This window comes from Somniosus microcephalus, chromosome 5, assembly GCF_052327205.1.
Source record: "Somniosus microcephalus isolate GS21.2 chromosome 5, FLI_Smic_1.0, whole genome shotgun sequence".
In the NCBI taxonomy this organism is placed as follows: domain Eukaryota; kingdom Metazoa; phylum Chordata; class Chondrichthyes; order Squaliformes; family Somniosidae; genus Somniosus; species Somniosus microcephalus.
This window is the reverse complement of record NC_140991.1, coordinates 8,688,736-8,703,086: the sequence shown is the minus strand read 5'-3', so window position 1 is coordinate 8,703,086 and position 14,351 is coordinate 8,688,736. Positions and strand designations below refer to the sequence as shown.

The following is a 14,351-nucleotide window of genomic DNA, read 5'->3' as shown; positions in this document are numbered from 1 at the left end:
TGCGAGACGCTCGTGTCAGTGAGCTCACTATTGGTACAGGGTTAGTGCGAGACGCTCGTCTCAGTGAGCTCACTATTGGTACAGGGGGCTGTGTGAGACCCTCGTGTCAGTGAGCTCACTATTTGTACAGGGGCAGTGTGAGACGCTTGTGTCAGTGAGCTCACTATTTGTACAGGGGTAGTGCGAGATGCTCGTGTCAGTGAGCTCACTATTGTTACGGGGCAATGCGAGACACCCATGTCAGTGTGCTCACTATTTGTACAGGGGCAGTGCGAGACGCTCGTGTCAATGAGCTCACTATTTGTACAGGGGCAGTGCGAGACTCTCGTGTCAGTGAGCTCACTATTTGTACAGGGGCAGTGTGAATCGCCCGTGTCAGTGAGCTAACTATTGGTACAGGGACAGTGCGAGGTCTCTCAGTGATGTCCCCGTATTGCTGACAGCTGGCTGGTACAAAGTGTAGCATTCATGCCAAAATGTAGACAATTACTTGCTATATTTATTTGAAGGGAAAGCGAGGCGTCTCATCACCAAAACAGCTCCTCATTACACGCAACAGCTGCTAGAAACTGTTCAAATAAAAGTAATACCGCAAATCTGAAATAAAACCAGGAAATGCTGGAGAAACGAGGCAGGTCAGTCAGCATGTGAACAGAAAGGACAGACTAACGTTTCGAGTGTGTCGTCCTTTGTTGTCTGAAGTTGCGCCAGACTGTTGACAATGTTAGCGTCCCGTTCGACCCTGTGTGAAGCTTCCGACCCCCCATACCCTCTCCATCACTAAGACACCTTACTCCCCCCTCCGCAGCAACACCCGCCTGTGTCCCAATCTCAGCCCATCTGCCCCCGAAGCCGTCATTGACTCCATTATTGCAAAGAGAAGAATAATGGACTTCTGCCTGGGCCCAGCACCAGACACATCCTCACTGGCCTCCTCCCGTCACTCCTGCTGATCACTTCCCTCAGGGAGCTGAGACTTTCCATCAGGGAGTAGGCAGAAACGGACACTGATGTAAAAAGCAGCAATACAGGCCCCCCTCTGCACCTTCACCAGCTTTACACCCGACGTTAGCTCCATAGCTGCCCCTATCTGCCTCGCATCCAGCCTTGGCTCCAGGCCAAACGACAGTTCGCTGCTCCCAGCCTGATACAACAACTTGGATTTATATAGCACCTTTAACGCAGTACAACGTCCCAAGGTGCTTCACAGGGGCGATTGGACCCGGAGCCAGATATGGAAATATTAGGGCAGGTGACCAAAAGCTTGGTCAGAGGTAGGTTTTAAGGAGCGTGTTAAAGGAGGAGAGAGGTAGAGAGGCGAGAGGTTTAGGGAGGGAATTCCAAAGCTTAGGGCCCAGGCAACTGAAGGCACGGCTGCCAATGGTGGAGCGATGAAAATCGGGGATGTCCAAGAGGCCAGAATGAGAGGAGCTCAGCGATCTGAGGGTTGTGGGGCTGGAGGGGGGTTACAGGGATAGGGAGAAAACAAGGATGAGAATTTTAAATTCAAGGCATTGCAGGAACATAGGAACAGGAGGAGGCCATTTAGCCCCTTGTGCCTGTTCCACCATTCAACGAGATCATGGCTGATCTGCGACCTAACTCCATCTTTGCTCCATATCCCTTAATACCTTGGGTTAACAAAAATCTATCAATCTCAGATTTAAAATTAACAATTGATCTAAAAAAAAGACTTGCATTTATATAGCACCTTTCACGACCACCGGACATCTCAAAGCGCTTTACAGCCAATGAAGTACTTTGAGTGTAGTCACTGTTGTAATGTGGGGAATCCAGCATCAATTGCTGTTTGCGGAAGAGAGTTCCAAACTTCGATCACCCTGTGTGTGTAGAAGTGTTTCCTAACTTCACTCCTGAAAGGTCTGGCTCTAATTTTTAGACTCTGCCCCCTAGTCCTCGAATCCCCAACCAGCGGAAATAGTTTCTCTCTCTCTCTCTCAATGAATGGCGGAACAGGAGCCAATGTAGGTCAGCGAGCACAAGGGTGATGGGTGAACGGGACTGGGTGAGAGTTAGGACACGGGGCAGTGAGCACAGGGGGTGATGGGTGAATGGGACTGGGTGTGAGTTAGGACACGGGGCAGTGAGCACAGGGGGTGATGGGTGAACGGGACTGGGTGCGAGTTAGGACACGGGGCAGTGAGCACAGGGGGTGATGGGTGAACGGGACTGGGTGCGAGTTAGGACACGGGGCAGTGAGCACAGGGGGTGATGGGTGAACGGGACTGGGTGTGAGTTAGGACACGGGTCAGCGAGCACAAGGGTGATGGATGAACGGGACTGGGTGTGAGTTAGGACACGGGGCAGTGAGCACAGGGGGTGATGGGTGAACGGGACTGGGTGCGAGTTAGGACACGGGGCAGTGAGCACAGGGGGTGATGGATGAACGGGACTGGGTGTGAGTTAGGACACGGGGCAGTGAGCACAGAGGGTGATGGGTGAACGGGACTGGGTGAGAGTTAGGACACGGGTCAGTGAGCACAGGGGGTGAGGGGTGAACGGGACTGGGTGCGAGTTAGGACACGGGGCAGTGAGCACAGGGGGTGATGGGTGAACGGGACTGGGTGCGAGTTAGGACACGGGGCAGTGAGCACAGGGCGTGATGAGTGAATGGGACTGGGTGCGAGTTAGGACACAGGCAGCAGAGTTTTGGATGAGCTACGTTTACAAAGGGTGGAAGATGGGCAGCCGGCTAGCCAGGAGAACACTGGAATAGTCAAGCCTGGAGGTAACAAAAACAATGGAGGAGGGATTCAGCAGCAGATGAGCCGAGACGGGCAGTATTACGGAGGTAGAAATAGGCGTTCTTGGTGATGGAGAGGATATGGGGTTGGAAGCTCAGCTCAGGGTCAACTGGGGCTCCAAGATTGCAAAGTGTGGTTCAGCCTCAGACACTGGCCAGGGAGGGGGATGGAGTCGGTGGCTTTGGTCTTCCCAATATTTAACTGAAGGAAATTTCTGCTCATTCAATTGTGGCTTCTAATTAAAGATATTTACCATTGCAAAACAATCACGGTCTTCGTTAAACCCAACCCAATGTTGCTTCTTCCTCAACCTAGGATCCCCCTCCGCCGTGGTCCTCGACAGGGTCCGGCCCATTTCTAGCACTTCTGCTCTCACCCCTTCCCCTCCCTCCCAGAACCACGATTGGGTTCCCCTCGGCTTCCACCCCACCAGCCTCCACATTCACTGGATAATCCTCCGCCATTTTCACCACCATCAAACACACCTTCCTTCCCCTTTCAGCATTCCAAAGGGACCGTTCCCTCCACGACATCCTGGTCCACTCTTCCATCACCCATTCCCCTTCCCACGGCACCTTCTCGGGCAAGCGCAGGAGATGCAACATCTGCCCTTACCACCATCCAGAGCACCAAACACTCCTTCGAGGTGAAACAGTGATTTACTTGTACTTTGTTCAATTTAATATACAGTATTGGCTGCTCCCGATGCGGTCTCCTCTACATCGGGAAGACCAAACGCAGATTGGGCGATAACTTTGCAGAACATCTCCATTCAATCCGCAAGCGTGACCCTGAGCTTCTGGTTGTTTGCCATTTTAATTCTCCACCTCATCCTCCTACACTGTTCCAATGAAGCTCAACGGAAGCGCGAGGAACAGCAGCTCATCTTTCAATTAGGCACTTTATATCCTTCCAGACTCAACGTTGAGATCAACAATTTCACATCATAACCACTGATCCCATTTTTATGAATAGCAGGGGCTGGTAATGGTTCTGCTTTTACCATTTCCAACTCCTCTAGACCCATCTTTTGTTTCTTTACTGTCCCATTACTGTCCGCTTTTGCCTTGCACCATCATCCCTTTTGTCATTTAAATCACTCGACCCTTCCCCCCCCGATCGCAGGCCCTTCCCCCCCCCCGATCGCAGGCCCTCCCCCCCCCCCCGATCGCAGGCCCTCCCCCCCCCCCCCAATCGCAGGCCCTTCCTTCCCCCCAATCGCAGGCCCTTCCTTCCCCCCAATCGCAGGCCCTTCCCCCCCCAATCGCAGGCCCTTCCCCCCCAATCGCAGGCCCTTCCCCCCCAATCGCAGGCCCTTCCCCCCCAATCGCAGGCCCTTCCCCCCCAATCGCAGGCCCTTCCCCCCCAATCGCAGGCCCTTCCCCCCCAATCGCAGGCCCTTCCCCCCCCAATCGCAGGCCCTTCCCCCCCCAATCGCAGGCCCTTCCCCCCCCAATCGCAGGCCCTTCCCCCCCCAATCGCAGGCCCTTCCCCCCCCAATCGCAGGCCCTTCCCCCCCAATCGCAGGCCCTTCCCCCCCAATCGCAGGCCCTTCCCCCCCCAATCGCAGGCCCTTCCCCCCCCAATCGCAGGCCCTTCCCCCCCAATCGCAGGCCCTTCCCCCCCAATCGCAGGCCCTTCCCCCCCAATCGCAGACCCTTCCCCCCCAATCGCAGACCCTTCCCCCCCCAATCGCAGACCCTTCCCCCCCAATCGCAGACCCTTCCCCCCCAATCGCAGACCCTTCCCCCCCAATCGCAGACCCTTCCCCCCCAATCGCAGACCCTTCCCCCCCAATCGCAGACCCTTCCCCCCCAATCGCAGACCCTTCCCCCCCAATCGCAGACCCTTCCCCCCCAATCGCAGACCCTTCCCCCCCAATCGCAGACCCTTCCCCCCCATTGAGACCATCCTGCTCCCTCAATCCTATTCCCACTAAACTCCCCAGTACCCAACTTTCCTTCTTGGACCCTATGCTAGCTGATGTTGTAAACTGTTCCCTCTCCTGTGCTGTCTCCCTCCCTTTCAAACCTGCCGCCATCACCACATCCTCTAAAAATCCACCCTCGAGCCCACTGTCTTTATAAACTCCCGCCCCATCACCACCGCCTCTCTCGACCCCTCCACTGTGTTGTCACACTACTTGTCCGACATCCAGCCCTGGATGAACCTACATTTCTTCGAATTAAATATTGGGTAAACTGAAGCCATTGTCTTTGGTCCCCGCCACAAACCCGGTTTTTTCACCAACACTTCCATTAGCTCCCTGGCCACTGTCTCGGGCTGAACCAGACTGTTCGCAACCTTGGCGCCCTATTTGATCCTGAGCCTAGCTTCCGACCTCATATCCTCTCCATCATAAAGACTGCCTACTTCCACCTCTAACATCACTCGTCTCAACCCCCGCCTCAGCTCATCTGCTGCTAAAACCCTCATCTCGTTACCTTCAGACTCGACTATTCATAGAAACATAGAAGATAGGAGCAGGAGTAGGCCATTCGGCCCCTCGAGCCTGCTCCGCCATTCAATGCGATCATGGCTAATCATCCAAATTCAGTGCCCTGTCCCTGCCTTCTCCCCATATCCCTTGATCCCTTTAGCCTTAAGAAATATATCTAACTCCTTCTTGAATATATTTAATGTATTGGCCTCTACTGCCTTCTGTGGTAGAGAATTCCACAGGTTCACCACTCTCTGGGTGAAGAAATTCCTCCTCATCTCTGTCCTAAATGGCTTACCCCTTATCCTTAGACTGTGACCCCTGGTTCTAGACTCCCTGGCCATCGGGAACATCCTTCCTGCATCTAGTCTGTCTAGTCCTGTTAGAATTTTATAAGTTTCAATGAGATCCCCTCTCATTCTTCTAAGCTCTAGCGAATTCCAGTGATCTGGCCAGCCTCCCGCTCTTCAACCCTCAGTAAAATTCAGCTCATCCATAACTGTATCATAACTCGCACCAAGTCCCGTTCACCCATCACCCCTGTGCTCGCTGACCTACACTGGCTCCCAGTCCAGTAACGCCTCGAATTTAAACTTCTCATCCTCGTGTTCAAATTCCTCCATGGCTTCCTCATCTCTGTAACCTCAAGCCCTACAACCCTCCGAGATCTCTGCATTCCTCCAATTCTGGCGTCTTGTGCATCGCCCATTTCCTTTAACCCACTGGCGGCCATGTATTCAGCTGCCTAGGCTCAAAGCTCTAGCATTCTCTCCCGAGACCTCTCCGCCTCTCTCTCCTCCTTCAAGACGCTCCTTAAAACCTACCTCTTTGACAATGCTTTTAATCACCTGCCCCAACATCATCATCTCTGGCTCGGTGTCAAATTTTGTCTGATTACTCTCGTGCGAAGAGCCTTGGGGTGTTTTCCTACGTTGAGCGCGCTTTATAAATGTAAGTTGCTGTTGTTAAAGGCAGTGCAGCATTCCCCCGAGTACTGCACTGAAGTGTCAGCCTGGAGTACATGCTCAAGTCTCTGGAGTCGGACTTGAACCCACAGCCTTCTGACTCAGAGTGTTACCAACTGAGTCAAGCTGAGGAATCTTGTGGGGGAGTCCAGAACAAGGGGGTATAACCTTAAAATTAGAGCCAGGCCGTTCAGGGGTGATGTCAGGAAGCACTTCTTCACACAAAGGGCAGTGGAAATCTGGAACTCTCTCCCAAAAAGACTGTTGAGGCTGGGGGGTCAATTGAAAAATTCAAAACCGAGATAGATTTTTGTTAGGCAGGGATATGAAGGGGTATGGAGCTGAAGTACAGATCAACCATGATCTAACTGAATGCCAACACAGGCCCAAATGGCAAATGGTCTCCTCCTGTTCCTATGTCAGAGTCATACGGCACAGAAGGAGGCCATTCGGCCCATCGAGTCCGTGCCGGCTCTCTGTAGAGCAATCCAGTCAGTCCCATTCCCCCGCTCTATCCCCGTAGCCCTGCAAGTTTATTTCCTTCAAGTGCCTATCCAGTCTCCCCTTGAAAACATTGAGTGTCTCCGCTTCCACCACTTCCGTCGGCAGCGAGTTCCGGGTCCTCACCACTCGCTGCGTAAAAAAGTTCTTTTCCTCACATCCCCCCTGTATCTCTTGCCCAAAACCTTAAATCTGTGTCCCCTAGTCCTTGTACCATCAACTAGTGGGAACAGCCTTTCCCCGTCTAGCCTATCCAAACCCGTCATAATCTTGTACACCTCGATCAAATCACCCCTCAACCTCCTTTGCTCTAATGAAAACAAATCCAGCTTCTCCCACCTGTCCTTGTAGTCAAGATCCCCCATCCCCGGAACCATTCTGGTAAATCTCCTCTGCACCGTCTCAAGGGCCTTCACATCCTTCCTAAAGTGTGGTGACCAGAACTGGACGCAATACTCCAGTTGTGGCCTAACCAGCGCTTTATAAAGATTCAGCATAACTTCTCTACTTTTGTACTCAATACCTTTATTTATGAAGCCCAAGATCCCATATGCTTTGTTAACCACTTTCTCAATATGTCCCGCCACCTTCAGGGACCTGTGCACATTAACTCCCAGGTCCCTCTGTCCCTGCACACTCTTTAAAACTGTGCCATTAAGTGTATATTGCCTCTCCCTGTTCCTTCTGCCAAAATGCATCACCTCACACATCTCTATTAAATTCTATCTGCTACTTGTCTGCCCATTCTGCTAGTCTTTCTATGTCCTGTTGCAGTCGATTGGTATCATCCTCACTGTTTGCCACACCCACAAGTTTGGTGTCTTTGGCAAATTTAGAAATACTTTGTATTCCAATATCCAGATCATTTATATATATCAAAAAAAGCAGTGGCCCCAGCTCTGACCCTTGGGGAACACCACTGTCCACCATCCTCCAGTCTGAAAAACAGCCATTTACCACAGCTCGCTGTTTTCTGTCCTTAAGCCAATTCCTTATCCAAGCTGCCACTGACCACCTATTCCATGAGCCTCAATTTTGTTAACCAGCCTTCTATGTGGTACTTTGTCAAACACCTTCCGAAAATCCATGTAGACAGCATCCATTGCATTCCCTTCATCAATCCTCCCTGTTACTTCATCAAAAAATTCAATTAGGTTAGTCAAACACGATCTGCCTTTTACAAACCAGTGTTGGCTCTCTTTAATTAGCTTAAAACTTTCCAAATGCCCGTTAATTTTTTCCTTGATTATTGTTTCTAAAACTTTACCCACCACTGGATGACCATGAGTTTAAGTAGAGTAGAACGTGGGTGGCCAGCCAGGAGTGCGTTGGAATAGTCAAGTCTAGAGGTAACAAAGGCAGGGGTGAGGGTTTCAGCAGATGAGCGGAGGTGGTGGTTTGGGGGGGGGGGGGGGGGGGGTGGTGGGGGGGCGCGGAGACGGGCGATGTTACAGAGGTGGAAATAGGCGGTCTTAGTTATGGCGCAGATGTGTGGTTGGAAGCTCATTTCAGGGTCAAATATGACACCAAGGTTGCGAACAGTGTGGTTCAGCCTCAGACAGAGGTTAGGGAGAGGGATGGAGTCAGTGGCCGGGACCGAAGACCATGTCTTTGGTCTTCCCAATATTTAATTGGCAAAAATTTCTGCTGATCCAGTACTGGATGTCGGAGAAGCAGTCTGACAATTTAGAGCCCGTGGAGGGGTCGAGAGAAGTGGTGGGGAGGTAGATCAAGAACAGGAATCCAAGCTGATATTTCCCTCTGTAGCCTGGAATATTTAGCAGGCCCTTCTGCCACCGCGCAGAAAGCCGTTAACTCAGCACAGATTGGGGAGTGAAGCTGGAAGCTGCTGGCCACGATCACAGTGGCCGCCACATTCAGCCACTGAACAATGGAAGGGGAAAGAGAACAGAGTGCTTAACAAAAAAAAAATCATACTGGTGTCCCTCTCTTCGAGCTTGGTTGTGTCTTGCAATGTATTGGTGAGACCGCACCTGGAATACTGCATACAGTTTTGGTGTCCATACTTAAGAAAAGACATACTTGCTCTCGAGTCAGTACAAAGAAGGTTCACTCGGTTAATCCCGGGGATGAGGGGGTGGTCATATGAGGAGAGGTTGAGTAGATTGGGACTCTACTCATTGGAGTTCAGAAGAATGAGAGGCGATCTTATTGAAACATATAAGATTGTGAAGGGGTTGGATCGGGTGGATGCGGTGAGGATGTTCCCAATGATGGGTGAAACTAGAACTAGGGCGCATAGTCTTAAAATAAGGGGCTGCTCTTTCAAAACTGAGATGAGGAGAAACTTCTTCACTCAGAGGGTGGTAGGTTTGTGGAATTTGCTGCCCCAGAAAGCTGTGGAAGCTACATCATTAAATAAATTTAAAACAGAACTAGATAGTTTGCTAGAAGTAAAGGGAATTAAGGGTTATGGGGAGCGGGCAGGAAATTGGACATGAGTCTAGGTTCGGAATGGTCATGGCCCTGTGGGTAGTGGAGCGGGCCCAGGGGCCGTGTAGCCTGGTTCCGCTCCTACTGTGTTCTAATTCTGCTGGATTTCAGGAGATGGTTTTATTCCTGTTCCTGGCTGGGGTGGAGATCGCCTTTACAGAAGGTAAGTACTGTAGAAAATATAGGGACAGAGTGATCTCCTGGAAGAGTTTCGATCGCCTAGATGGGTCGGAGAGGAATTTCCCAGATTTTTTCTCCCAAATTGGCCATTGGGTTTTTTACCTGGTTTTTCACCTCTCCTGGGAGATCACATGGGTTCGGGTGGGATGGAGAGTGATAGAAGATTTGAGGTTAGGATCAGATCAGCCATGATCTTATTGAATGGTGGAGCAGGCTCGAGGGGCCGATTGGCCTACTCCTGCTCCTATTTCTTATGTTCTTATGTGGGTTTGGGCTTTCCCTTGACCCCCAAGAACATTGACCAGAAACTTAACTGGACCAGCCACATAAATATTGTGGCAACAAGAGGTCAGAGGCTGGGTATTCTGCAGCGAGTGTCCCACCTCCTGACTCCCCAAAGACATTCCACCATCTACAAGGCACAAGTAAGGAGTGTGATGGAATACTCTCCACTTGCCTGGATGAGTGCAGCTCCAACAACACTCAAGAAGCTCGACACCATCCAGGACAAAGCAACCCGCTTGATTGGCACCCCATCCACCACCTTCAACATTCACTCCCTCCACCACCGGCGCACTGTGGCTGCAGTGTGTACCATCTACAAGATGCACTGCAGCAACTCGCCAAGACTTTTTCAATCTCTACCACCTAGAAGGACAAGGGCAACAGGCGCATGGGAACTCCACCACCTCCAAGTTCCCCTCCAAGTCACACACTATCCTTGGAATTATATCGCCTTTCCTTCATTGTCGCTGGGTCAAAGTCCTGGAACTCCCTCCCACCACCTTCTCAAGGGCAATTAAAATGGCCATATAAAAAAGATTTTAAAAAGTACCCTTCCTCGGTGAAGCACCTGCAGTTGCCAGTGGTAACTACACGCAATGCCCGTCAAACCTTTTTCTGAAACAACCCCAGGACCCCAGCAGACAGGAATGGTCATTACCTTCCTCGACGTCATTCCGAGATGCTGCCTCCAGCAGTCTGACGTTATCAGGGAACCGGATCCTCTTCAGCCCTCTGTTGCTTTTCCTTTTGTCCAGCTTTGCTTTTTTACCTTGCGTGTCCTTCTCAAACTGCGCCCACTTCTTCAGCTGCTGTGCGCGCCGCTTGTGAGCGTGTTTGAGCCGCTCCTGCGTGGTCATTCGCCCGACCAGTGGCAGCTCCGCCAGAAGCTCGCTGTGTTCGGCCATGATTGGCCACACCCTGGGGAGGGGGGCCTGGTGGCGAGGATGTTATTTACGTCGGAGCCAAAAGACACGCCCCCCCGTCGCCACAGCAGAACCAAGTGAATGGACTCTTGCTCTGTTGTCTCGTCACATATCCTTCGAGACCAAATAGAATGATGCCGTCCAGGATAACGCTGGATTCTGCCACAATGGTATCGTCCTCTCTCAAGTCAAGCTCAGTGTCGATAGTTAGCCACTTCCCCAGCTCTTCAGTTTGTGTCCTTGTGTACATCAACCAAAAAGAGAACGAAAACAACTCTGCAGATTATTCATTCAAAATATCCCAAGTCAATCGAGGGGAAGTGCAGAAACACCATAAATATTGTTACTGTTGTCAGACATCAAACATCAAACTGCAGCATCAGTCAGATCCAACAAACTTCCCTCCTCCTCCCGAGGAGCCCGTGCTCGAAAGACAAGGGGGCATTTACGACACAACAGCTGCTGAAAGGCCTTTTACAGTCACTAGAGTGGTGTGAAAATGGCCCCCCCCTCCCCGACACAATGGAATCCAGTCAGCGCTGCTGAAGCTGGGAGGAAGGCATTAAGCACAGGCCAGGGACACGTTTACCCCACGGTTGTGCCGAGTCCGTTAACAAACACGGGAAACTGCACTAAAGGACGTGCGGAGGAATGGCTGTTCTCGGAGGGGATTTTCCCCCAGAGTGCGGTAACTCAGGGTCTCCTCGCGTATAGTTCTGGGAGAATATGGTCACCGAGTTGATTAGCTAGTCCGTTCTTCACAGGGTTGCTTCCAACAGCCTCAACCCTTCTTGGGTGCCTGCGAGGTTGATTTTTTCCCACCCCCCCCCCTCATAAAATAATTTCCAGGTGAGCATCCACCCTGGCCAGGGTTGCGGTGAAGATCTCTGTACACGTCGCCTCCTCTGTTCGGTGATTAACAATGTTTGGTGGAGTGGAAGGTGTAGAGTTGGGAGTCGGTCGGGTTTAAATTAGACAGGAAATGTTACCCACACCTTTGTGTCTCCGGGTGACTGATCCGCTGGCCATGTTTCAGCTTGCCTTCTTGCAGTCAGTACATCGAGATGCTGAGGGAGAACGAGAAAAAAAAGCTGTCAATAAAGGCGCAGTTGTGCAATACACACAGCTTTCAAGTGTTGGAGTTAGAGCGCTTCGGACTTAACCCCGTCAGTGCCGCAACTCCTTTGACGTGATCGAGGAACACCGGAGCCCCTCGAGTCTGCTCCGCCATTCAATTAGATCATGGCTGATCTGTACCTCAACTCCATGTCCCTCGATACTCTTACCCAACAAAAATCTATTAAAAAAAGACGTGCATTTCTATAGCACCTTTCACGACCACCGGACGCCCCAAAGCACGTGACAGCCAATGAAGTCCTTTGCTGAAGTGTGGTCACTGTTGTAATGTAGGAAACACGGCAGCCAATTTGCGCACAAAACAGCAATGTGATAATGACCCAGCTAATCTGTGTTAGTGATGTGGATTGAAGGATAAATATTGGCCCCAGGACACCGGGGTAACTCCCCTGCTTTTCTTCGAAATAGTGCCGTGGGATCTTTTACGTCCACCTGAGGGGGCAGACGGGGCCTCGGTTTAACGTCTCATCCAAAAGACGGCACCTCCGCCAGTGCAGCCTAGATTTCTGTAGTGGGACTAGTCTCTGGAGTGGGACTTGAACCCACAACCTGCTGACTCAGGTGAGGGTGCTGCCCACTGAGCCACGATCTCAGTCTTGAAAATTTCAATTGATCCCCCTTTGAGGGAAAGGTTTCAGATTTCCACTACCCTTCCTGATTTCACTCCTAAAAGATTTAGCTCTAAGATTGTGATCTGAAGATTGTGGCCCCTTGTTGTGGATTCCCCCACCAGAGGAAATAGTTTTTTCTCTATCTACCCTATTGCATTGCTTGATCATTTTATGCACCTCAATCAGATCACCCCTCGACCTTCTGAACACAAGGGAAAACCAGCCAAGTTTATGCAACCTCGCCTCATAATTTAACCCTCTAAACCCCGATCCAGAATCTCCTCCCTCCTCTGCTGAAAGTGCCAACACTTAGAATCATAGAATAGTACAGCACAGGAGGCGGCCATTCGGCCCATCGAGTCTGTTCTGGGGTGCGGTTCTATATATGCCTAGCATCCTGTAAGCCCCTAGCCACTGTTCACTTCACAGCAAGTGCCAGCAGTCTGTTTGGCCGCCAGGGGGAAAGGCAGCCAAACCCAATAATGCCCTTAGCCAAGAGAACATATGCACTGTGACATGAATGTCATTCATGTGGAAATGACTTATGAAGTAATACTGGGCGGCCTGCTGGTGGCGCTGTCCAGGGAGAGTATAAATACGTGGGCATTCTTTAACAGGAACTAGTGAAGGACACAACTAGATCTCCGTGTTGAAAAACAGTTGATTAAAGCTTTGTTTAACGCTTAGACCAAGTGCCTCGTAGTTTTCTTACATCATGCACCGTTCAAAAAAAAAAGAGCAGGTACCCTGGCTAAATGTTGTTTTTCCCCTAGCCCTGAGGGGGCCGAGATCACTTGCATCACCCCTACCGTCTACACGGCCGAGATCAACTCCGCACAGGCCAGAAGGGGGCGGGGGAGGTTCAGCAAGTGATCCTACCCCAGAACACAGCAGCACAGTGAGGGGGTGTGGTGGACAGGTCTGTTTCCTACCTCCTGACTGTGGCAGCACCTCCAAGTAGGTGAAAATGAGTTTTAAGAAGTGAACAAAGAATACAGATAGAAACAGGAAACTGGTTACAGTGCACACTGATCCGTTTTGCAATTCACTCATATGGAATAAGGAGAACAAAGATGGGGAAATGAGGAATACTGGAGGATGCAGAGAGAGCAGGGGTCTCTTTGTGATCTCCTCCTGTTCCCATTAATGTGGATGTACCTCAAGCTGCTGAGACAGACACACTATGGTATTGTTAGTGTGTTCTCAGGATGTGGGTGTCATTGCCAAGGCCAGCATGTATTGCCTGTCCCTGGTTGCTGAGTGGGTGGTGATGGGCTGCATTCTTCTGCTTAATACAACGGAGTGCCTTGCGAGGCAGCAGTTAAGGGTCAGCCACGTTGGTGTGGGACTGGAGTCACATATAGGCCCAGATTGGGTAAGGATGGCAGGTTTCCTTCCCTAAAGGACATTAGTGAACCTAGGAGTTACTGACGAGGCAACAGCGTAAAGGACAGCCCGTTCCAAACCTTCAGGCACATGAAGGCTAAAGGTTTAGCTTAAGGCTAAAGGGATCAAGGGATATGGGGAGAAGGCAGGGACAGGGTACTGGGTTTGGGTGATCAGCCATGATCGCATTGAATGGCGGAGCAGGCTCGAGGGGCCGAATGGCCTACTCCTGCTCCTATCTTCGATGAAACTTAAACAGGGCGAACCAGCAAATAAGGAATTGAAGTGGAAATAGAAGCGGAGTTGCTTGGGCATCTTGGCCCAGGCTGCTTGGGTTTGCGGGCTCACCTACAGCCGGTGGACCCTAGAGTGGACACCCCCAAGGAAATGATTCCATAATGATCCAACTGCACAACCAGGCAGTGGTTAAGACTTAAAAGAACATTTTCTATAATCCACAATCACCCATCAGCACAGGAGGAGGCCATTCGGCCCATCCCAGCTCTTTGCCCTGATCTCTCCAAGGTCCTGTCTGCTTCTGCTTCAAATGTTTATCTACTTCTCCTTTAAGAGATGCAATGGTCTTTGCCTTAACCACTCTCTGCGGTAAAGCACTCGTGTGTCTAAGGTTACTTCAAAATAATAAATCATCCTTGCTGATGGAATGGTGTGGTACCGAGTCACACAGAGCATGTGGGTTTCTG

The 14,351-nt window shown here is 51.0% G+C and overlaps 1 protein-coding gene across 2 annotated transcripts in view; it reads right to left on the bottom strand.

The window, feature by feature from the left end:
• ppp1r16a (protein phosphatase 1, regulatory subunit 16A) overlaps window positions 1–14,351 on the bottom strand; it is a 163,708-nt gene that overhangs the window by 51,728 nt on the left and 97,629 nt on the right. For both annotated transcript variants that reach the window (XM_085987270.1, XM_085987271.1), the window contains exon 2: window positions 10,249–11,580. In XM_085987270.1, the coding sequence (XP_085843396.1) occupies window positions 10,249–10,495 (247 nt within the window). In that variant the 5' untranslated portion in view covers window positions 10,496–11,580. The remainder of the gene's footprint in view (window positions 1–10,248; window positions 11,581–14,351) is intronic.